The sequence below is a fragment of the Delphinus delphis genome, chromosome 8 (genome assembly GCF_949987515.2).
Source record: "Delphinus delphis chromosome 8, mDelDel1.2, whole genome shotgun sequence".
NCBI classification, from domain to species: domain Eukaryota; kingdom Metazoa; phylum Chordata; class Mammalia; order Artiodactyla; family Delphinidae; genus Delphinus; species Delphinus delphis.
Genome location: NC_082690.1, coordinates 108,092,844 through 108,116,802, shown reverse-complemented (window position 1 = coordinate 108,116,802; position 23,959 = coordinate 108,092,844). Strand labels below are relative to the sequence as shown.

Below are 23,959 nucleotides of genomic sequence, written 5' to 3'. Positions count from 1 at the left end.
GACAGCTTCTGCTGGCATTGAGCTTCTCCCCTGAAAGACAGCCCACCCCCACCAGTTTCCAGAAGTTCCCCAAGAAGACAACACACACAATATGTGTGTCTTGTTTATTTCAAGGGATGGAGCAAAGACATGTCCCCAAACTGGGGGAGGATAAGAACATGGGTACATAAACTGGACAATCAGCTCAGATGACACCGTCACAACATAGTTTAAGGCTCCGTGTGTATCTATATGTGCAGATGCTCACACACACACACACACACACACACACACACACACACACACACACACACACACACACCCACCCTGGCATTTGACACAGGAATGGAGGCCAGACGCCAGGCGCTGTTTGCAGCCTGCCTAAAATATTGCGATTGCGTTTATTAAAAACGTGTGGGAGGAGAAGACCGTGCATCAGTCTGAGCAAAGTGTCCAACTCAGGCTCCGGGCCGGGGACGCTGTCCCCAGGCACGCCGTGCTCACGTGTGCCCGCCCCAGCTTGGCACGTCCTGGCTGAGGGAGGTGGGGCGGGTCCTGTAGGTATAGGAACTGGGCTCTGTCCAGACAGCACAAAGGCAGAATAAAGCCCCAAGCGCCCTCTCCGAAGCAGCCCACCCGTGGCCCCTCCAGGGCAATGTGGGCAGGGTCTCAGGAAGGGCTGGCCTGTGTGTCAGGCCCAAGGAGGGCCTGGGGTCCCGGCTTGCTCCTCCACGCCCCCACTCACCCCTGCTGGGGAACGACATCCAGAGACCTGCAGGCTCTCCTGCCCCTCCGCCATCAATCCCCTGAGGCTGACCAGGGAGGATGGGACGAGGTCGCCAGGGGGTGCAGTGCACGACGAATGTGGCATTTGGCTTCAGCATTAAGGCCAGCGCCTCCCCGGGAGGACCCCGTGTGGCCCCCCAGTCCCTCCTGCTGTTGTGCCGCCCTGGGCCCCTCTGTCCGCAGAGGCCGTGCTCGCTGGGTCTCTGCCTCCACGGGGCTGGCTTAAAGTGCTAGGTGCCTGGGAGGGAGGCTGGGGCTGCCCGAGCTCTGCAGGCGATGCCCACGCCGTCCCCGAAGGGCTCTTATTTGAGGACGTAGTTAATGAGCAGCTGACACGCCAGGAACATGCAGAGCAGGAACCACGAGCGGGGACTGTGCAAGAGGCCTGGGGCTGGTGCCTGCCTGGCCTGTGCCGTGGCGCTCAGCACGGCCGAGAGATGCCTGGAATGATAGGGCACCGCAGTTCAGCGGGGGCCAGCCCAGGCAGGGTGGCACGTCCCTGCCCCGGGGTGCAAGGCGGGGAGGGACCCAGGGCCCAGTGGCTGCACTGCGCTTCCTGGGCACACATTCCGGGGGGGGGTCAAGGCTGGGGGAGCTGGGCCTCTTACATCCTCCCTCCCACCTCCATTGTTATGGGCTGAACTGTGTCCCCCAAAATCCTCTGTTGGAATCCTGACCCCCAGCGCCCCAGAATGCAACTGTATTTGGAGATGTGACCTTTAAAGAGGTGAACAAAGTAAAATGCGGCCACTAGGATGGGCCCTAATCCCGTAGGACTGCTGTCCTTATAAGAAGAGGAGGTCAGGACACAGACACACACAGAGGGACGACCCCGTGAGGACCAGGGAGAAGACGGCCGTCTACACGCCGAGGAGAGGCCTCAGGAGGACCAGCCCTGCACTGATCTTGGACTGCCAGCCTCCAGGACTGGGAGAGGTAAATGTCTGTGGTTGAAGCTGCTTCCCTGTGGTACTCTGTACGGCAGCCCAGGAAACCCACAGCCCCGCCCTGGACTCTGACGTCAGTGTGTGTCTGGACCTCAGCAGAAGCTTCCGGCGGTTCTCCCAGCCACCCGCCTCGCAGCTAGTCTCCTCCTGTGGTGCTAGATGGCCACCCCGACACCGCCCCCCCCCCCCCCCCCCGGCTCCCACGGCCTCTGGGCTCAGCTCCACCATCTCCGCCCCCTCACCTGACTCGCCCTTCTCCCGACAGCGGCCCACCTGTGGTGCCCTCTGCTCTCAGTGCTGGCCTCTGCTCTCCCCCTTTGCAGCTCCTCCCTGCCCACCTGCATCCTCCTCCAGGAAGCCCTCCCTGACCATGGAGACAGCATTCCTCTCCCTCTCTCAGCCCCACACAGCCTGCAGTGGAGTGGGGTGCTAAAACGGTGTGAAACGCCTCTATGCCGCGTATGGGTGGGTCACAGGCATGAAATTCTAGGCTTCCGAGGGCGGCTCCGATGCTAACAGCTGGTTAAGTGCTCGCTGGGTGCCAGGCACAGAGCTCATCCCTCTGCTCCATCCTCTTCCCGCCCCAGGGCCACTGCTGTCACCCCAGTTCACAGATGGGGAGACTGAGGCAGGGACAGCCCGAGGTCCCACAGGCCGGGAGTCCTGCAGCCCTGCTGGAGCCGGGAGCCTGGCTCTGGGGCAGAGCTGGCAAGCAGGGCTCTGCCTCCTGGTGCCGGCAAATAGAGTGTGTTCCCAGTCTTCCCCGCGATGACTCACCCAGCCGTTCCCGAGGACCCACTATTCTTGGAGCTGGGGCCACCGCGGGGCGGCAGGAGGCATCCTCGGGGGAGCCGGTGCTGGCAGGCAGCACCTCCTTCCAGCTTCTGTCTGCTCCACCCGCCACAAGCACGGGCAGCCCTGCCCTGGTTCACCTGGACTCCATCAAGCCCCCGCCAGACCCAGCATCCTCCTTGCCAGCTCAGCCTGTTCACACGCCGCGTTCTGCCCTGCCCGCCCCTCGCAGAGGGCAGAACCCAGGAGGTCCCCTGTCCTCGCCCAGTAGCCAGACTGGCTGAAGTCCTGAGGGTTCTAGCCCAAGTGACAGTGCAGGTGAACGCCTGCCCTCACCCCCCGCCGGCTCTGGCTCTCCTGCTCTCTGACCCGGAGCCCCGGCTGGACCCCCGAGCATGGCCCACCTATGTAGCTCCTGCTGGGCCTCCCGGATGGACAGGATCCCCTCGTGCAGCAACTGCAGCCGCCACGCTTCCTTCCCACACCGAGGGCACGGGCTCTTGCAGCCTGGGACGCAGGACCCGGGGGACAAGGGAACACGGGGTGGGGGGGAGAAGTGAGGATGAGCGGGGATGTCTGGGGAGCCGGCAGGTGGGGTCGTGGGGCCGTGTCCCACCTCACAGGAGCCTTCAGGTGAAGCTAATAACACAGGGAGGTGGTGCCGAGGGATGTTTCCAGAGGGAACCCCGGGCTCCGCTGGCCTCTGATCGCCCAGAGGCGGGGACCAAGCTGGGGAGACAGGCACGCCCTTGAGGGCAGGGGGCAGAGAGGCAGGAGCCAATCCGGAGAGTCACAGACAGATGGACAGGTCACAGCCCCGCCCCTCGCTCTGGCCCCGCCCCCTGAGTGCAGACTCGGGAGCCAGGCCCCCTCCCACACCCCCCTCTGCCCTTCGGCTTCTCTGTCCTCCCGCCCTGAAGAGGGCCTGGCCCAGGAGGGCTCACCGGGAGCGAAGTCACGGTCCTCCTCCTCGTCAGAGAGCTCTGGGCAGGACTCGGGCGTGGAGCCGCTGCTCTCGGTGGCCTGGCTGTGGCCAGACGGCTGGTCGCTGGCCTTGCGGAGCCGCCGGTCGGGGCCAGACCCCTGGAGGGAGATGGAGCGGCTGTGGCCGGGAGCTCACCCACACCCACCGCACCCTCGTGCGCCCGCCGTGCCCTCGGGGACCTGCTGGGGTGTCGCTGGCCTTGGGGACGTGGTGGTGGGCTTATGCCAGGGCAGCTCCGAGGAGGTGGCCGGCGGAGGAGGGAACTGCTGGCTCTGGGTGCACAGAGGAGGTCTGGCCCTGCCTGGACTGGAGCCTCACTCCCCCCGGGCCTCAGGGTCCTCAGGGGTAATGCAGACTGCTGGCCCCTCTGCGGCGGCCTGGGGACCGTCACGAGGTCCTGCCCAGTACATGCGGAGATGATGGGGGTGGGGCCAGGGACCCGCTCAGTGTGTGAGCTGAGGGCTCCCCCATCATGGAGGGACCCCCAGGCTGGCCGGCCTCAAACAAACCCCCTGAGTACAGGAGTGGCCAGGTGACAGCAGGCCTGTGTCCAACAGACACACGGGCCCAGGATGGTGCCTGGACGCTCTGCATCAGGGCCCTGTGGCTCTGATGTGTATCAGCGATGGGGGTGGGGTCAGTGCTGGGGGGTGGGGTCAGCGATGGGAGGTGCAGACAGAGATGGAGGGTGGGGCAGTCCACCCAGGTGGACTTTGCTGCAGGGACAGGTTTTGGGGTTTGGTGGGGCCTGAGCCGACTGGAAAGGCTTAAGTGAAGGAGGACGATACAGAGGGGCATCAGGTGGACACGTGTGCGAGGGGCCGGGGCCATCTGGTCGAGGTCGAGGGGCCGCGGAATGTGGCGGAAGGGTGGGTGGGACACACGTGAGATATTGTGGCCCCTGTTTGCTGGGAAAATTGGGGCCCCTGGGCAAGATGGGGAGTCCTCCCCTCCCTGCCCCGGGTGGGCCGTGCCCCCCGGCCGTGTGCACAGTGGGTGCCTAGCTGGTGTAGCGTGTGCTGTTCCACACGTGGAACCTGCCCACGTGGTGGGGGCCACTCCAGGCTTCCCTCAAAAGGCATCTCTGTCTGGAGCTCTCCTTCCTCGTGTCTCCTGGAACCTCCCACCTGCCCTCGCCCGCGCCTCCCACCCTCTCTCCCACACTTTTGAGGCCCAGGCATCTGGGTAAATGTGCCGTCTCCTGCTCCTACTTGGGCGAGTCCCTGGACTGCCCAGAGCCTCCGTTTTTTCATCTGTGGAATGGGATAGCATGCTGCCCGCACCGCAGAGGGCGGCTCTGGGGGTTGATGGGCCAGGACCATACACCCTGGCACAGTGCCCTGAACACCAGGGTGCCCTGGGAACTGAGCGTCCTGCAAATCCAGGCGTCCAGGCCCCATGCTGGGCAGGGAAGGGCAGGACAGGGAGGCAGGGGGATGCCAGAGGAGACCCTGCTAGGACGTGGGTCAGAGTGTGCCAGGGTGGGGGACCCAGAGGAGGGGGGCCAGGCAGGTGGGTGTGAGGGTGGGCATGGGGCCACACCTGGAGGGACCCAGCAGGGGCCCTGGGGGTGGTGCTGACCTGGTGCCTGGGCCCCGGGCTGCCCAGGAAGGTGGTCTGGCCGGCCATGGTCTCCCGCTGCAGGGTGTGCAGGACCCCGTCTTGCTCAAACTGGGCAATGTCCTTCAGGGGGTCCCAGGGGCTGTGGCTGGAGGGTCCAGAGAGTGTCTGTTGGCAGGGGCGGTGGCCCTCGGAGTGAGGGGGCCCCAGCCCGGCCCGGCCCTCAGCCTCCCAGCAGGACCGGAGACCCCCAGGGGAGTGACCGTTGCCTGCACCTGTGTGCAGCCCCTGTGTGACCCTCCCTCCCCATCACCCAGGGCCAGGATGGTGGGGGTCTGCTACCCAGCCCACCGCGGGGCCCAGGCCCCTGTCTGCCAGCGCTCACTCCTCGTATCGGTAGCGCCACTCCTGGGTGGTGGGGTCCAGGTGGAACAGCTGCGGCGTCCAGGGCACCAGGTTCTGCTGGCGCTCTCGGGCCTGATGCCGCTGTGCCTCCTCCAGGGCAAACTTCTCCTGTGTGGCTTTGTGCTGGTCACCCTCGCTGATGGCCCTGGTGACGTGCTGCCAGAGCCTGCGAGCGGAGCACACGTTCTGAGCTGGGGGACCTGGGCAGTCCCGTCCCCTCACACTAGAGGGGAGCCTCAGAGCAACCTCTGCTTGATTGCCTCCAGTGACAGGGAGCTCACTGCCTCTCAGGGTGCCCGGGTCTCCTGGGCACTGTTGATTTACCCTGAGATGGTTCTTTCTTATGCTGGACGCACACCTGCCACCAGCAGGGCCCTCCCTGTGGACTGCAGGTCATCTGCCCTGGAGCCTGCTCTTCCCCAGGCCTCCCCTGCTCTCTCTCCAGCTGCCCACAGCTGGATGTGTCCTCTGCCCAGAAAGGTCCACTCAGGTCCATCCTCCCTGCCACAGACATCCAGGGGACGTGCACCCAGGAGACAGCAGCTGCGCCCGGCCACCCCAGCCGTGGTCAGGGGTCCTGCGGCGCCCGGGCCTTACCGCTCCGACTCCAGCTCTGTCTGCTCCTCCAAAGGCACCGTGCGCCGCTTCAGCCGCTGCCCGCGGACCTCCTCGCTCGGGTTCCAGAAGAGCTCGGCGCCTCCTCTGCCCTCCTCCTTGATGAACACTTCCCTGTCCTGCCCCAGACAGCCGGGCAGGTCAGAGGTACCGGCCGTGGCCTCTGCTGCCCCCGGGCCCACCCGCGCCTGCCCGGAGGCGGCCTCTCACCCAGTGTCCCGTGAGCCGCGCCAGGACCTCCTCGCCCGATGTGATCTTCCCGGAGATCTGGTTGATGCTCGTGCTGCCCCCGAAGAAGGGCTGTGGGGACACACCCGAGACGATGCCCTTACGACGCTGGTGAGGGCGGCAGCCACGGCCCCCTCGTGGAGCTGGGGCGGAGGGGCCCCTTCCTCATGGGTGGGTGGGAGGTGAGCTCCCAGCCCCAGTGCATGGGGGGCTGGCTGGGACGGGACTGAAGCTGGAGGTGGCCATGCTCGCCCACGGTCCAGCCTGAGCTCAAGGGTGCTGGGTCCCTGCCAGGGCTTTGTGCCCCGTGGTGGGGAAGGGGCCTGGGCCTGTCCTAGCTCTGCTGTGTGGCCTGTGGGCAGCCCCTTCCCCTCTCCGAGCCTCGCTGTGCTACAGGGAAGCCAGGAGCTGCTCGTCCATGTGCACCTGTCAGGAAACCATCCCTGGGGCACTGAGAGGGCAAGAGGGGGCCACCCAAGGCCTCGCCTCTCCCCGGCCCAAGCCCCACGCCCCCCAAGGCCCCTGGGTGGCCGAGGTGCTGCGGCCAGTGCTACCTTGAGCTTGAATTCCAGCTCAGCCTGGAAGTTGTTCTTCTCACACTCGACGGTCACTCTGCCGCCCAGCTCCATGGTCATGGTGCCGTAGAGAATGCCTGGAACACAGCCGCACTGAGGGGTCAGGGCCACCCCCTGGCCAGCCGAGTCCCCAGACCTCTGCTGAGTCCTGACCCAGCAACACTGAGCCGGGGAGGCCCCTGTCAGGGCTCGGAGGGCGAGACGGGAGCAGGGAGGGGGCAGGCGCTCTGGGGGCAGTGCTGCCAGGAGGGGGAGAATCTCGTTAGGTGAGCAGAGCCCGTGACCGGGCCTGATTCCGCAGTGACCAGCTCCCTGCAGCGAACGGGGTCTCTGGCCCCAGGGCCTTTGCTCATGCGAGTTGCTAAGTCTGGGAGACATCCCCACCCTTTACTAGGTCACCTCCTCCAGCAGCCCCTGTTCCAGGCTCCCAGGAGCCCCACTGCCCCCGGGAGACCCTTGTCAAGGCCTGTCACTCCGTTCCGCAGATCCTGCCCCGATGTAGGTGGCTGCATCTTCCCTGCTCACTGCTGCGCCCAGGACGGGCCCACGTGGTTTTCTTTTTTTTTTAACTTAATACATATATTTTTTAATTACTGAAGGAAAGCATGAGTCTTCTATTTCTGGTCTTACGGAGGGCTTACTCTAAAAGAAAAAAAGAAATGAGGGAAGGAAGGAAGGAAGGAGAAGGAAGAAAGAAAGGATCATTCTCACTTGAAAACACTTAGAGATGTGGGCTAAAATAAGTCTTCCAAAAATTAAAAAAACAGACTTCCCTGGTGGCTCAGTGGTTAAGAATCCGCCTGCCAATGCAGGGGACATGGGTTCGAGCCCTGGTCCGGGAAGATCCCAGATGCTGCGGAGCAACGAAGCCCATGTGCCACAACTACTGAGCCTGCGCTCTAGAGCCCATGAGCCACAACTACTGAAGCCCGCGTGCCTAGAGGTCGTGCTCCACAACAAGAGAAGCCACCGCAGTGAGAAGCCCATGCACCGTAACCAAGAGTAGCCCCCGCTCACCGCAACTAGAGAAAGCCAGCGCGCCGCAACTAAAGAAAGCCAGCACGCAGCAACGAAGACCCAACGCAGCCAAAAATAAATAAATAAATAACTTTATTTAAAAAAAAAAAGATTTAGCACTAATTAAAAAAAAATTTAAAAAGACAAGCTAATTGAAATCGCAAAAAGGCTGGAATCACCCCCAAATTCCCCTGTGCACAGGGTGGAAAAGCTACATGGAAGGGAGTCCGGCCTCTGAGCTGCTCTGGTGTCTCTCCAGGACACACTAACGCAGAGTCAGAGAAGCAGCTGCAGGGCCGCGTGTGCAGGGCCCGATTCTCTACTGCAGGGGGTGGGGGAGGAGGTCTGAGAGACCCTAGAACTGTCTATACCTTGTTATGTAGTTTTGACTTTGGAACCGGGTACATATTTCATTTACAAAATTATTTAAAAAACGAAGTTAAAAGAGCAATTCCTAAAAATCCAAAGTGAAATGAAACGAAAGACCAGAGTGGGCGTGATCCCAGAGGGGTATATCTGATGACCTTACAGATCCCAGAGGGATCCACTCAGGACAAGAAGCACAGACATCACAGCCCACGCTGCCTTCAGCCATCGCGGGGAGGGAGAGAGGGGAGGGGAGGGGGAGGGGGGGGGAGGGCGGAGGGGGGAGGGGGGAGGGGGGAGGGATGAATAGGGGAATTCATCTATTCAGATTTTTTAGGGTGGTGAAACTATTGTGATACTGTAACGGTAGAAACATGCATTTGTCCAAATCCATATAATTATACAACACAAAGTGTGAACCCTAATGTAAACTATAGACTTAAGTTAATAATAATGTGTTAATATCAACTAACCAATTGTAGCAAATGTGGCATACCAATGCAAGATGTTAACACTAGGGGATCCGAGTGTGTGTGTGTGTGTGTGCGCCTGTCTGTGTGCATGTTGGGATGGGTGGGGTATATGGAACTCTCTGCACTTTCTGCTAAAGTTTTTGTAAACCTAAAAGCACTGTAAAAAAGAAAGTCTGTTAATTAAAAAATAAAAAAGAAATCCTATAACTGAATCACTTTGCTGTATACCAGAAATTAACACAACACTGTAGAGGAAAAAAAAAAGAAATCCAAACCTTGAACTGCTACAGTGAAATTGCAGAAAACCACAGACAAGAGACGATCTTAAAAGCAGCTACAGAGAAAAGCAGAACATGTAACAAACAGGCCAACAGATGATTGATCACCAACCACAATGGAAATTAGAAGGTGGTAACAAGCTTCCAAAGAGGACAGAAGGACAATCTGCCTGGAATTCCATACCCAGCTAAAAAGTCATGGAAGAGTGAGGGTCAAATAAGATACCTTCAAACAGACAAGAACCAGGGTGCTCTCCCTGAGGGAGCCGGCCTGGGCTCTGCCCTCCAGGGTGGGAGTACCATGGCCTCTCACCTTTGCAGTGGGCGTAGGGCATGGTAAGGGTGTAATCTTCCACCCGGTTCAGGAAGGTGAGGGTGGCCTTGCCATCCAGCAGAGCTGACAGTGAGTTCCCTGCAGAGACGGGGCAGTGGGACCAGTGAGATGAGACCAATCCTCGGGACCTGGGCCCCCACCTCCACCCCAAGTCACAGGACCTGAGCTCCCTTCCAACAGGTGGAAAGAGTCCCAGGCACCTCCAGCTGTGTGACTTGGGCGGGTTGCTTAACCTCTCTGAGCCTCGGATTCTGTAAAGGCCCCATCCAGGTCGTACAAGTCATTCATCCTGAGGAGTTACCTAAGTTGCCATGTGTTCATGTTTATTTCACTTACTAAAGCAGGGATTCTTAGGGTGGAGCCTTCAAACCTTTTCAAACTAGGGCCTCTGCTCTGATTTTAAACACCAGCGGAGAGGGGGTACGGCCCGCTCAGGGCTGAGAGTCACAGCCACAGTCAGTGACGGGAGCACAGGGGTGGAAAAGGTGGGCCGAGCCTGTACGCCCTCTGCAGTCTGCTGGGCACGCAGAGGCACTCAGAGCACCTGCCCACCAGTGAGAACAACAGGAAGGTCGACAGGACGTAAAAATGCAGACAGACCCATGGTGCCAGGCTCTCGAGGGGTGCTGCCCGATAGCCTGTCCTGTGATGATGACACTGTTCTATCCCACGCAGCACGCGGATACTTGCACTGTGGCCAGAGCAACCGCGGAGCTGCCTTTTAGGTTGTATTTCGTTTGGATCAATTCAAACAGCCACGTGTGGCCAGTGGTGCTGAATTGGACAGCCAGCTCGAGATGGTACCTTCACATGGCTCTTCCCGTAATCCTCCCAGCATCAGTGCAGCTCTACGGCTGAGGGATGAGAGGCCGGGGGGAGGGGGCTCTGCCTGACCCCAGGCTCTGAGCACTTTACCCCTCGCAGTCCCTGGCTAGGAGAGGCGGAGAGGGACACGAACATGGCCACCGGGGGAGGTCTCGGTGACCACCGAGTGCGGCAGGTCAGTCCTCCCCCCATTTCCTCGAGGCCCGGGGAGCCCCCCTCACCGTAGAACCGGGACTTGGCTGTGATGCTGCCGCTGATGCAGAAGCCGTCCTTCCGGTTGCTGACGTGGAAGGCGGACACGGGGGGGTGGTGGGACACCTGTGGGTGGAGAGGTGGCTCCTGCGGCAGCCCCAAGAGCAGGCAGGCCCGGTCCCCCACCACATCCCTCCCAGCGCCAGGCGCAGGCGCGAGGGCAGTCCCCATCTCTCAGCCCCAATGTCCAGGGAAGCCGGGCCTGAGTCCTGGGGCCCGGGGGGGAGCTGAATGCCATCCCCGCATCCCCCCAGGAAAACGGGATGCGCTGTCCCCCTCCCTAAGGAAACACTTTCTGCTGTCACAGCCGAGATGGTGCCTGTGCCTCCTGGGAGAATCCCCGCTGGCTGCAGTGAGGCCAGAGCTCTTCCAGTGGTCGCAGGTGGAGCCACGCAGAAACGTGCCTGGGGGTCAGACGCCCCCTGCCCCCTGCCAGGGCCCCGTCCGCTGCAGAACCCAGCAGCCAGCCCAGGGTGGCCGGGCCCTTGCCTGCTCAGCTATGTAGAAGGTGTGGCTGTGGTTCTGGGGGTGGAACCAGCAGCAGCGGAAGGTCTCCCCCAGAATGGGGTTGTAGGGCTTCTTGATCCCCTGCAGGCAGTGAACAAAGAGGCTTGTGTGAGAAGCTGTGGGTGGGGCACAGATGCCAGTTGGGACGGGGTGTGGACCGAGGGACAACAAGAGGGGCTGCCTGCTGCCCACAGCCCCGGGCACCTGCAGGGAGGAGGTCTCTAGAAGGGATGTCTAGTTTCCCACCAGCATCTGGGAACAGCGCCCCACTCCCGGTCTGGGGAGACTATGCTTTACCCTTGGTTTACGCTCTGGGCGGACGGCCTACGAGGTGCCCTGTCCACTTCTTGGCTCTGAGGGGCACATGAGACCCTAACCACATCAAGCTCTCCCCGGACCTCAGGGGAAGCCAGTGCACAGCCCACTCAAAGCCCCCTGTGGCTTCTAATGACCTTTCAAGTTAAAGCCCCAATTCTCCAGCCCTGCTATTTCAGTCGCTTCCCTGGGTGGGAAGTCAGGGCTTAGTCCCCCATCTCGGAGGACCCGGGACCACTGTGGGGACGACCAGGATCCTTCAGGGTCACGCGGGGTAGGGGATGGCCTTGGACTCTGGGTGGGGTTGGGTGCCAGGGCGCAGGGCTGGGCTGTAGTTGCACCCTCCCCGGACGGTGCTTCTCACCTTGGGCTTCTTGTAGAAGCCGGACAGGTACCACTGCAGCACAAGCTTGATCCGGCTGTAGGCGTCCTCCTCCAGTGCGGCCCTGCGATGGGGTGGGGGAATGCCCTCACTCCAGATTGGGGGACCTGGGCCGCCCTCTGCCCTTTCCCGGCGCCCTCTCTCCTTCCGTTTCAACCTCCATCCACTTGCTGAAAACCCAGGCCCCTCCCCGGCTGCCCAGCCCCCAAAAAGGAGGTTCCCACCCTCCCCCGACACTCCAGGGAATCGGGTTTTCCACGGAACTGGAAAATGTCAGGGTGGCTCCAGTGCTGGGGCAGAGAGGGTGCTGCTGGCTCGAGGCCGGCAGGGTGCTGCCTCCAGGAAGCCCCCGGGATGCTCTCGCCCTCACCCAGCTCCCTCTGCGTGGGCTGCTGAGCCTGCAGCCCCCCTTCCAACCTCTGCCTTCTTCAGCTTGAGGGAGCCAATGCCAGGGCTCAGGTGCACAGAAGGTGCTGGGCTCACCTGTGATGGTGGCCCTGACCGGACGTGGGGCTGCCCCGTCCTCCCTGTCTACCAGCTCCTCCCATGGAGGCCGGGCCCCTTGGAGGCAGAGGCTTCAGGGACAGTTTCCTGGGGACCCTTAGGACTCTCTGTGGGGCAGGCAGGGGCTGAGGGAGCCTGGGGGGGGGGGTGTCTCTGGGCACCTCCCCGTCGCTCACCTGGAGAGCAGGTCGGCGTGGTAGTAGTAGTCGGAGAGCTTGTTGAGGAAGGAGCGGGGCTCCAGGACGAAGGTGGGCAGCACCACGCGGGACAGGTCCATGCCCGGCCGCAGCTGCTTCAGCAGGACCCACATCAGACTCTTGTTCTCGTCAGACACTGTCTCTACCTGCGATGCCTCGCCCAGCTGCCGTCAGAGGGACCGCGGTCAGGCTGCAGCCAGAGCTGGGCGGGGAGCCTGGCGGGGGCGGGATGGGGGGTAGGGCGGCCACGCGTACCCCCTGGCCGGGCCGCCACACCCAGAGGGCCTGTCCCAGCCCCAGCTGAGCCCTGCGTTTTCCAGCAGACCCGAGGGGCAGCTGCTGGCCCAGGCCGGCTCCCGTCTGCCTCTGCTCCTGGCCAGCCTGGGCCCTCCCTGCGGTTGGTTCCTGGCCAGCCTGGGCCCTCCCCGCGGCTGGTGCACGTCCACCGTGGCTGCTGACACCTGTCTGTGGACTTTGCATGACCTGTGCCGCGGCAGCAGGTGCCACGTGCTCGAGGAGACCTCCTCCCACCCCCAGCCCATCTTGTCTTCATGGGGTGACACAGGTGATTCAGGCCTGCACCCCCTTCAGAAGGGGGTCTTCACCTGTCCAGGATCGCACGGCTAGAGGGGGCCGCCCTGGGCCCCTCCTCTCTTCCCTGAGACTGTGCCACAGAGAGACTGAGCCCCGGAGCTTTGGGCTTTGTCTGGGCAGGGGGCGAGGGGGCAGGGTAGGGGGGTGGGGGGCTCCATCTCCCAGGCCGCACCAACCAGCAAACGCTCAGGTGGGCAGAGTGATCTCAGAAAGGGTCATGCAGCTGTGTACAGACAGCTGGCTGGCGGGGCAGGTGCTCCCAGGCAGGGCTGTGCATCGGGGACCCTCCCGTCTCGGGAATTGCCATCGAGCTGCAGTTCTCGGGCCAACGCCAAGCCCCCCTCCCCTCCCCATGGACCCCCATCTCCTGACCCCAGGGAGGCAGCAGAATGGTGTGCCAGCAGCCAGCCCTGCGCCAGGGCCCATCACCACCCTGCTGGGCCACCTCAGGCAGCCACTCTGCCTCTCTGTGTCTGCACAGCTGTGGCGGAGGCCTAGTGGCACTCGCTTGGACAGCTCGCCTGGGCACCGAGGGGAGGGGAAGCCCCCAGAGGCACGGTCATGTCTGACCCCCATGAGGCTGTGGCTCCCTGGCTTTGATGTCCAGGCCAGCTTCGGGGCGCGCGTGGCAGCTGCCGCAGGTGGGAATCCCCTGCACCCCCTATCCCACCCACACTCCCTCTAACCCTCTCCCTCTGGCTTCTGCCCCTCCTCTCCACCAAAAGTGCCCTGGTGAAAGTCACCACCACCCCCGTGTCACCCTGTCTCTCCTCCAGCTCCCAGCACAGCTGCCCCTGAGGCCACCCCTCCCCTCCCTGCCACGCCTCCCAGGGTTCCTCTGCGGAGCCCCGCCTGTGCTCAGCCTCTGAAGGCTGGGGTGCCTGGGCCCCTTGGGCTGCCCTATGTCCAGACGGCCCCCTGAGCCCCAGACCCTCCCGTGCAGCAGCGTCTCCCTTGCACGTCCAAGCCTGGGACACAGTCGGGTCCCACCCCCAGCCGCCAGCTCTTTCTTCCAGAGCACCGGTCTCACAGGTGGCATCGCCGTCAGGCTGGGTCCTGCCCGTCTGCCTCTGGACGCGCCCTGAACCCCTTCTCCCTTCCCCACCCCAACCCGGGTCCAGGGCACCGTCAGCTTTGTCCAGACAACAGCTCCTCCTTAGCGGGTCCCAGGCTCCACCTCTGCCCCGTGACCTTCTGAAGGTCTCACCTGGACCCTGGCAGGCCGCCACCTGAACCTGCCCTGTGGCCCCCCAGCACCCTCACTAGAGCCCCGCGGCCCTCCCGGCTCTCCCTGAGTCCCGCCATCCTGGCCTTCCCGTGCCCCGGCCCGCTGGGTAGCAGACCCTGCATGCAGGGTGCTGGGCGGCGCCCGAGCTCCAGGCAGGGCGGGCTCTCACCTCCCCCAGGTCCTCGTGTTCCTGTACCACGTACGTGGTCCCTCTGCGCGCGGGGCGCCCCGGGGCCTCCGACGGCTCGCCCCCGCTCTCGGCCTTCCGCCTGCGGTCCTGGGTCTCCTTATCTGAGTCCTCAGCGTTCTCTCTCTCTGACTTGTCTGAGAAAGCGTCGTTCTCCAGGGAAGACCCGTTCAGTCTGGAAGGTGGACGGCGCCCGTGGGTTGCTGGTCACGCCCACCTCTGGGCACACCCCCCAGTACCCTCACCCGGGGCACCCTTCGCTGCCGGGCGCCTCAGCCCCATCCCTGTGCTGAAGAGCCTCAGCGATGGGCATTTGACACTATAAGCCCCAGTTCACAGGCGAACACCCTGGGGCTCCCCGGTCCACCTCGAGTGGAGGAGGCCTGCCTCCTGGCCTGGGGTTTGGGCAGCCAGACCTCGGTGGCGTTTGCCCCCCATCTTCTCCCCACGTACAAGGAGACCCCGTGCGGTGGTGCCAGGGAGGGCCCGGGCCCAGGAGTCCCCAGCAGGCTCCCGGGAGAGGCTGGTCCCTGCCCGCCACGCCCCTGCTCACGGGAACAGGTCCTGGTCGTGGACGGCGGCCGAGGCGGGCAGCCCGCAGAGCGAGGAGGGTGATGCATCTGGCGAGGACCCGGGCTCCCCGTCGCGGCCCTGCCTGCATGTGCTGAGTCGCAGGAGGCTGGAGCAGCGCAGTGCCAGCTCCAGGGCGTCCAGCCAGCAGCGGCCTGTAGTGGGGGGGGGGGGGGTCAGGGGCGATGAGCAGCCCCCAGCTGGGGAGGCACCCACTGCACACTGGGGAGCTTCCTGTCCCTCTGTCAGGGAGCCTGCCCGCCCCCATCCCTCCGTTCTTCAACAAGGAGCACCCCACTCCCAGCACACTGTCAGTCACCCACGTCACAGACAAGGGCTAAGGCCAGGATGGGTAAGTGACCCCCCCAAGGTCATACATGTAGCAAGCTCAGGCCACTCTGCACAGAGGCCCTGTGAGCTCCCACCTGTGGCGTCAGGGTGAGGGCCCTTCCTGATGGAAACTGGCCCTGCGAGCTCCCACCTGTGGCGTCAGGGTGAGGGCCCTTCCTGATGGAGACTGGCCCCCACGGGTCGGGGCAGGAGGGCGTCTCTGCGCTGAGGGCTTTCCTGGCCTGGAGCACAGGGCGGGAGGGGGGCTGGCAGGCTGGGGAGGGGCTGCGGAGCCAAGGCCGCAGACAGGCAGCCCCTGGTGTTGGAACAGCTCCGGGGGGAGGGGAGGGCCAGGCGGGCGGGGAGGCGGGGGGGGGGGGGGGGGGGGGGTGGGGGGGTGGGGGGGTGGCCAGAGCCAGCCGCCTCCAGCCCCCAGCCCTTATCCTCAGCCCCCTGCAGCCCTGCTGGTAGAGGCCGCCCGCGGGCTGGACCTGGGATTGAAGGACCTTGAACTTGGTTCTTTCCTTCTCCAAAGCCTCAGTGTCTCCCTCCTGGAGACAGTGAATTTCCCTCCCTAACTCTCCGTGGTGCATCCCGGGGCCTGGCGTTGGGAGGGGCGCTGGGGATCGTGGGGGAGGGGCCTGCAGGGGATCGTGGAGGAGGGGCCTGCAGGGGGGGTGGCTCCTGGTCATCAGGAGGACACCCGGCACCCTGCGGGGGGGGGCTTCACTGCAGGCTTGGCTGGATACCAACCTTCCAACTTTCAGCCAGGGCTGAAAGGTCATGGTGGTGGAAGGTGGGGTGCTCATGGGAGCAGAACCCGCAGGCGAGAGCTGGGAAACCCACACCTGCTGAGTGGGGCCCGGGGCCCTGACGTGCGTTTTTTGTGGTTGCCCCAAGGGACTAGACATCCTGAATAGCACGCATCCTTCGAGTCCATTCCTCCTCCTCCTCCAGGAAGCCCACCCTGATACCCAAAGGGGCTGTGGATGCCCTTCCTCCCTGACCACGGCCCCCGACCCCATCAGGGACTCAGCTCATGCTTCAGCCCAGTTGGTCTCGTCTGCTTGTTTGCTGGTGTTCTCTCGCACTAGATTGCAGGCTCCATGGGAGCACTAGCTGCCCATCCCGTCCCAGGGCCCACGAGGGGCCTGGCACCGAGTGACGGGCTGGGGAAATGAGGGTGGCATTCAAGGGACTCAGGACGGCCCCCTGGAGCGTGGATGCAGCGTCTGGCCACCAGGGGGTGGCATGGCACCTTAGGGACGGCCGCCTGCCCCAGACTCCCAGCCGGGAGGGCCGGAGCCCAGTGGTCAGGCCAGGCTGCCTCGGGCAGGACCTTGCCTGCCCTGAACTGCTGGTGGGGTGGGAGTCTTCCACCAGATCCCTGGGAGGCGCCGGCCCTCAGGGCTCGGCGATGGGTCGGGGTGTGTGTGTGTGTGGGCAGCCGCGTTTACTCGGGGCAGCCACTAGAGGGCGCTCCAAACACGTGCGCTGATTTGGGAACCTGGCTTCGTCCCGGCTCCAGCACTTTCTCACCTGCAGTTCACCCAACCTGTCTCCGCATGTGTCAAACGTGGATGGTAACAGTAGCATTTGCTGATTCAGTGGTGCCTGGCACGTGGTTGGCACCCAGTAACTGTTATCTGGTTGCTTTTAAATAAGGTCATCAGATTCGCATAGCAACGGGGGAGACAGTGCTACTGTTCATCTTTTGCCCACGGGGAAGACTGAGGCTCCAGAGAGGGGGCTGGTGAATAGCGGGCTCGTCCCCTGACACCAGGCTGCCTCCTTGGATGGCGGTGAAGGGGTCCGAACCGGGGTCCCATACACCCGGCCTAAATCCCACCAAGGGGAGGGGCGCTTCAGGTGGGGTCACCATGGAGACCAGCAGGGCAGGAAGGTACTCACCGTCCGACTCGGAGGCGGCCCTGAAGATCAAGTAGCTGCTGGGGAGGGGCTGTGTGATGGAGCCCACGCTCTCACCTTTGGGGCCCTGGAGAGGCAGAGACCCGGCGTCACCCAAGGGATGGGCCAGGGATGGGTGGAAACACAGGTTGTGCGGTCATGTGGACCCACACTCAGACACGCGTGGACGCTTCCGGGGCCTCAGGACCCCTAGGCAGGGTCAGGCACCTGACCACGCAGACGTGGCAGGCGGCAAGAGAGGTGAACGGGCGCGGTGCTCGGTCCCCCTTCTTAGCTGGTGGTCCCACCCTTGGCTTTCCAGCTCTGAGCCCCCCACTTTAGGGTGGCCAGAATTAGCATTGTGCAGATCCAGGACACCCAGTTAAATCTGAATCTCAGAAAAATTACATACATAGTATAAGTATACCCCACGAAAGATTTGGGACATAGTGTGGTTTTTTTTTAGATTCCATATATATGTGTTAGCGTACGGTACTTGTTTTTCTCTTTCTGACTTACTTCACTCTGTACGACAGTCTCTAGGTCCATCCACCTCACTACAAATAACTCCATTTCATTTCTTTTTGGGACATACTTATCCTAAAAAAACTTTTTTAAGAAAAAGATTTATTTATTTTAATTTAATTTTGGTTGCGTCGGGTCTTAGTTGTGGCACGCACGATCTTCGTTGAGGCACGCGGGATCTTTCATTGCAGCGCGCTGGCTTCTCTCTAGGTGTGGCATGCGGGTTTTCTCTTCTCTAGTTGTGGCGCGCAGGCTCCAGGGCGCGTGGGCTCTGTAGTTTGCGGCATGGGGGCTCTCTAGTTGAGGCACGTGAGCTCAGTAGTTGTGGCGCGCGGGCTCGGTTGCCCTGCGGCATGGGGGATCTTAGTTCCCTGACCAGGGATTGAACCCGCGTCCCCTGCATTGGAAGGCGGATTCTTTACCGCTGGACCACCAGGAAAGTCCCTAAAAAAAACTTTCTGATCTTCCTCTGAAATCCAAATTTAACTGGGCATTCAGGATTTCACTTGGCAACCTGACCCCCTTTGGTCCTGGGCTGGGCAGCCCCCAGGTTATGAGGGTGAGGTCTGGGTTCAGAGAAGCTGCCCTCACATGGCCGCGTTCCTCAGCCTCTGGACACGGCTCGAGGTGTGATCTCATCCCATGGGGCCCCCAGGCCCTGAGCGCCCCCAACCTCCAGTGACCACATCTGATCCCCTGGCCACTGAGTGACTTAACCCTTGGAACTGTCCGCCCATTTCTGGACTCCGTGCCGCTGGGGCCCCAGGGTGAGCCTCCTGACTGCCCATCTGTGCTCTCCTCCCACACAGCCACCTGCCCCCGGGGGCTCTCTCCTCGTCTGGCCCTCCCGAGCCCCAGGGCTCGCACTGCGGTACCTTCACAGCCCAGACGGACTGGTCCAGCGGGTGGAAGAGCTTGAAGCAGAAGCCGTCCTTCTTAGAGGGCCTCTCAATGAGTTCGCAGCAGTGCAGCAGGACCGTGCCCACCCACTGGCCCACCTTGGGCGTCTTGTAGATGAGCAGCACCCCCGGCTTCAGCACGCACCACAGTTTGGTCCAACTCTTCAGGGTCCCACGGATCTGGGGGGAGGGGCGCTGCCGTCCATGCCTGCCCGGGACCCAGGGGCATCTGGGCGGCTCGGGGAGGGGCAGATACACAGGGCTTTGCGCTCCGGGCAGAGTTCTCTTTTAGGATTTAACAGGAACTCTGAATGACGGTGAATCCAAAGGAGGATGCTGTAGCCAGATTTACTGGTGAAGTCCATGGAGCTCAAGTTCAAGGCCCTGCCAGGGCCCTGGGGGAACTGGGAATCGGATGTGACTGTTGCAATTGTCCGCTGTGTGATTTTGAAACCTGTGATCATTTCTTTTCTCATCCTAAATATTCACTTTTGTACTTAATTTTTTATTCGTGGAGCAGAGAAAAGGAGCCACGCGGGCCCAGGGCTCTGTAGAAGCCCAGGCTCCCTGGTCCCCTTGTCTCCTCTGCCCCTCGTGGCAGCCCCGGGATACAGCAGCTTTACCCCCTCTGTACGGAGGCGGAAACTGAAGCTTGGGAGCTGAGGGACTCTCTCGCTGCCTCAGTGAGGTCTGAACACAACCCTGGTCCTTTCTCCCAAAGTCCGAGTTTCACCTCCCTCCTGTATCCCAGCAGGGGGCTCTATGGGCACTCTGGGACCCCCGCCAGCAGGTCAGGGCCCCCCACCTTAATTAGAAATAGGGTTTCTGCAGATGTGACCAAGTGAAGATGAGGCTGCACTGGAGCAGGGCGGGCCCTGGTCCAATGACCGTGTCCTTATAAGAGGAGAAGAGGACACAGACACAGGAAGGGGCCAGGTGACCACAGAGGCAGAGGCTGGAGGGACGCGGCCACAAGTCCAGGGATGCCTGGGGCCCTCAGAAGCTGGGAGAGGCAGGAAGAACCCTCCTTTAGAGCCTCGGGAAGGAGCCTGGCCCTGCCAGGACCTTGAGTTTGGACTTTGGCCTCTGGACCTGGGAATCATCTTCGGTTGTCATAAGCCACCAGCCTGTGGTCATTTGTCAGGGCAGCCCCAGGACACATACAGTTTGCAGCAGCCAGCATGCCGCACCGTCTCCCGAGTGGCTGGTGACCCTGCACTGTCCCTGGGGGAGGCCTCCCGCGGGAGCCTGGCCAGTGCTGGAACACACACGCGCTCACCTTCAGGCTGTCGGCCATGATGACTACGCTGGGGTCTGTCAAGGCGCTGAGCAGCTGCTTGGTGGCGCGCTTCTTCTCCTGGCGGTAGCTCTCCTTCTGTGCCTGGGCCCAGGGCACCCGCAGGTGGGTCAGGGGAGAAGGCCCTGGGCTGGCCCTCCCGGGGGGCCTTCTACTCGCGAGGGCCTCCACGTCTAGCCAGGGGTGAAGAGGGGGGCAGGGAGAGGACAGGAAGAGGGGGTGTGGAGGTGGCCAGGGTGCACTCTGTCCCCCTCCCTTTGGCAGGCTGGGGTGGAGGTGTGGCCTCACTGGCTGGGGTGCCCATTCATCCAACAAACGACACACCGCGCCCCTTCCCCAGGCCTGGGCCCACCTTGAGAGCTTCCTTCTTGGTGACCTTGGCTGTCGGGGATACACATTCCCTGTCGGACCCATTGCACAGCCTGTATTCCGCCTGCAAGAGAGACTCAGGTTGCTGGAGGGAGGGGAGAAGAGGACAGGTGTGCGGCGGTGAGGGGTGGTGCCGGGCGCAGGAAGCAGGAGGTGGGAGAAAGGCGTCCCTCCCCCTCCCTGCCCCGGGGCGTGGGGGTGGGGGCCGTGAACAGGCCTCAGGAGGTGGGCATGTGAACACGAGCTGGGGTGGGTCACCGGGGGCGTGTCTGTGGAACCCCTCCCTGGGGGCCCGTATTGGGCACACAGCAATGACCCTCCCCGTGGTGCCCAGGAGGCGTCCATCTTAGCCATCACCTGGCGCCCAGCTTCTGGTCAGGGAGGGCGCACGTATGCAGTGGGGACCCCCATCCCTAGTGCCCTGACAGCAGCTGCTGGGTGGGGCAACGCCCAGGCCCTCTCCCGACGCTTGCAGGGAGGAGGTGCAGCCGGCCACACCCACCAGGCAGCTGCATCCAGGGATCTGGGAGCGGGTGGGGCCTCGGTCCTTTAACAGACGGGGAAATGGCAGCCGGGGTGGGGGAGTGGGGAGAAGAAGCCAGGACTAAAGGCTATGGGCCTGCTTCTGTGGGCCTGCGAGCCCAGAATGGGGTTCACAGTTTGTTTGGGTTTTTTTTGGCCATGCTGCACGGCTTGCGGGATCTTAGTTCGCGGACTGGGGATTGAACCCACGCCCCCTGCAGTGGAAGCCCACAGTCCTAACCACTGGACCGCCAGGCAAATCCCGGGTTTTACATTTTTAAGGGGATGGGGGGGAAAAAAATCAACGTGAGATGTGAAAATGATGAAATTCAGATTTCCGCATCCACCAATCAGGTGATCGTGGCCACCGGACGCGCCCATTGTTGGCCTGCTGTCGTGGCTGCATTGGCTCTAACGGCCACGGCAAGTTCTTGCGATGGAGCTCGTGTGGCTGCCGAGCTTAAAACGTTCCCTTTCTGGTCCTTTGCAGAAATTTGCCTGCCCTGCTCGTCCTCTGGGCTGAGCGCCTCCACCCCGAGCCTCCAGGCAAGGGAGGGAGGCCCAGAGGACCAGAGGCCAACGGCCCTCAGCTTCCTCCCTGCGCAAGGCAATGCTCTCGACCGCTCTGCCGTTGCCAGGTCCTCTCAGGTCTTTACTGCCTTTGCTCACCTACTTCTCACGACCACCCAGGAGGCGGGCCCAGTTACTACCCCCATCCGATGGATGAGGAAACTGAGGCACAGAGAGGTGCAGTGACCCCCGAGGCTGCAGAGCCAGGGGCAGGGCTGCAGCCGGAACTGTCCCGGGGACCGGCTGTCCCCACGGCACTACGTGCCAGGCATGGCTTCGGGTGCTGGGGTGCTGGGGTTAGAACAGAGGGACAGGCCGCCCCCAGGGAGCAGGGGCTGAGAGAGGGGGTTGGAGAGCATGTGTGTGCACGGGAACCAGCGCAGCTTCAGGCATTCTTACTACCCACGCCCTGCAGGTGAGGCGGCTGTGGCACAGAGAGGCTCAGAACCTGCCAGACGTCACACAGCTCGCGAGGGGCCGAGCTGGGGCTGAACTCAGGCAGGGATCCCAGGAAGACAGGGACATGGGACGAGGCACCTGGGGGACTCTGCTCTAGAAGCACCCTCTGTGTTGAAGCAGGAGTGGTGAGAAGGAGCTGAGTGACAGGCCTCTGGGGGCCGGGCTGACCCTCCAGCTCCCGGGGAGCTGGGATTCTTATGCCTGGTGCCCTCAGCTTCCTTAGCACGTGCTGTTCCCCCAGCCTGAATGCTCTTCCCTGTTGCTGAGCAACCCCTGCGCCTTCCTCAGGCCCCGCTGAGCTGCTTCCCCGGGAGGAAGACGGCTCTGCCCACCCTGCTGGCATCAGACGCTGATGACACCAGCCACCCCTGGCCGGCTGGGCATCTCCTGCAGTGACAGCCACACAGACGGTTCTGCTTACTGTCGAGAGCTCCACTGGGCTCGGCTTCATCCCAGCATCCCCTTGGCACCAGCGGCTGGGAGCTCGGTGAGCATCTTGGATGAATGGATGAATGAGTGAATGAGTGAATGAACCCTCTGCCGATTCCCTGCCGCCCAGCTTTCCACCAGATGCCGCTGAAAGGAGCTTGTTGGGGGGCAACAGAGGAAGAGAGAGGTGCGATTGGGGACAGCGGGGCTGGGGGGTGGACGGGATGGGGCGTCTGTGCCCTGCAACCCTCTGCTCCTGGGCCCCCCAAGCCCCACCGGGCTGGGTCACTGCAGACAGTGCCCCTACTCCTCCATCCTAGAGCCATGCTGGGGACCCCGCCAAGGCCCACCAGACCCCTCTGCTCGTTCCCGAGGGCCACTGAACCTCAAGGCACAGTGGGGCGATAATGCAGCACCCCCAGGAGTGAGACATGCTGCTCAGAACCATGAACGCGGGAGTCTGACCAAAAACCTAAAAATGCCTTTAAAAGAGTGATTTAGGGAGCTTCCCTGGTGGCGCAGTGGTTGGGACTCCGCCTGCCGATGCAGGGGACGCGGGTTCGAGCCCCGGTCCGGGAAGATCCCACATGCCGCGGAGCGGCTGGGCCCGTGAGCCATGGCCACTGAGCCTGCGTGTCCGGAGCCTGTGCTCCGCTGGGGGAGAGGCCACAGCAGTGAGAGGCCCGCGTACCGCAAAACAAACAAACAAACGAACACAGTGAGACATCACTTCACACCTACTGGGTTTAAAAAAGAACAGAAACAAGTGTTCTTGAGGAGGTGAGAAACGGCAACCCTTACTCTCCCCCAGTGGGGCTGTAAAGTAAAATGGGCAGCCGCTGTGGAAAACATTTTGGCACTTCCCCCAAAAGTCAACTATAGAACTTTCTAGAATTCCATCTTGCCACAGAGTTACCATGATGGCCCAGAAATTCCACTCTGAGATATAAACCCAAAGAATTGAAAACAGGGACTCAGATACTTGTACATGCGTGTTCGTAGCAGCTCTGTTCCCAACAGCGGAAAAGTGGAAACGGTCCACATGTCCTCCCGCTGACGAGCGGACGAGCCGCCTGTGGTCCATCCCTCCAGGGGCACGGACACCTGCCACAGCCCGGATGAGGCTCAGGGAGAGGAGCCCGGCACAAAACCCCACACAGCGCAGGGCTCCGTTTATATGGAATGTCCGGAAGAGGCAAATCCATAGAGAGGGAAAGCACAGGGCTGGCTGCAGGGATGACTGCCGCGAGGGCGTCTGTTTGGGGTCACGGAAACTAGACAGAGGTGACGGTTGCACAGTACTGTGCATGCACTAAGTGTCACTGAATCGTTCATCAAAAATGGTTAATTTTGTGTTATTTGAATTTTATCTCATGGAAAAACTATATAATATATATACACATATGTGTGTGTATACATAAAGAACTGCTGGTATATCACATATCTGATATGTTACTATACGTGATATGATACTGTGTTATGCTATATTCTATTGTATATGATATCTAATATTAATATATTAAATACTTTACATTTATCACATATATATTAGAGTTTGTATCTTTCCCCAAGCTGTGCCTTTTAGAACAGTCTCAAGTCGCTCTTAAGAGTCTCGGTGGGGGGTGGGCTTCCCTGGTGGCGCAGTGGTTAAGAATCCGCCTGCCAGTGCAGGGGACACAGGTTCGAGCCCTGGTCTGGGAAGATCCCACATGCCGCGGAGCAACGAAGCCCGTGTGCCACAACCACTGAG

At 62.0% G+C, this 23,959-nt stretch overlaps 1 protein-coding gene across 3 annotated transcripts in view; it reads right to left on the bottom strand.

Annotated features, from left to right (window-relative positions):
* Nucleotides 1-368: 368 nt before the first annotated feature.
* Nucleotides 369-23,959, bottom strand: part of OSBPL5 (oxysterol binding protein like 5) — a 64,619-nt gene continuing 41,028 nt past the window's right edge. For 2 of the 3 annotated variants that reach the window (XM_060019477.1, XM_060019478.1), the window contains exons 4-22: nt 20,213-20,293; nt 19,843-19,944; nt 18,540-18,743; nt 17,143-17,227; nt 14,885-15,056; nt 14,314-14,506; nt 12,302-12,486; nt 11,604-11,685; nt 10,907-11,005; nt 10,387-10,483; nt 9,320-9,418; nt 6,852-6,949; nt 6,280-6,369; nt 6,052-6,188; nt 5,435-5,620; nt 5,071-5,197; nt 3,449-3,587; nt 2,909-3,011; nt 369-1,206 (exon numbers count right to left, since the gene is read on the bottom strand). In XM_060019477.1, the coding sequence (XP_059875460.1) occupies nt 1,068-1,206; nt 2,909-3,011; nt 3,449-3,587; nt 5,071-5,197; nt 5,435-5,620; nt 6,052-6,188; nt 6,280-6,369; nt 6,852-6,949; nt 9,320-9,418; nt 10,387-10,483; nt 10,907-11,005; nt 11,604-11,685; nt 12,302-12,486; nt 14,314-14,506; nt 14,885-15,056; nt 17,143-17,227; nt 18,540-18,743; nt 19,843-19,944; nt 20,213-20,293 (2,418 nt within the window). In that variant the 3' untranslated portion in view covers nt 369-1,067. Of the gene's footprint in view, nt 1,207-2,908; nt 3,012-3,448; nt 3,588-5,070; nt 5,198-5,434; nt 5,621-6,051; nt 6,189-6,279; nt 6,370-6,851; nt 6,950-9,319; nt 9,419-10,386; nt 10,484-10,906; nt 11,006-11,603; nt 11,686-12,301; nt 12,487-14,313; nt 14,507-14,884; nt 15,057-17,142; nt 17,228-18,539; nt 18,744-19,842; nt 19,945-20,212; nt 20,294-22,201; nt 22,276-23,959 lie in introns of all 3 variants that reach the window. The other variant, XM_060019479.1, reaches the window with a different exon arrangement.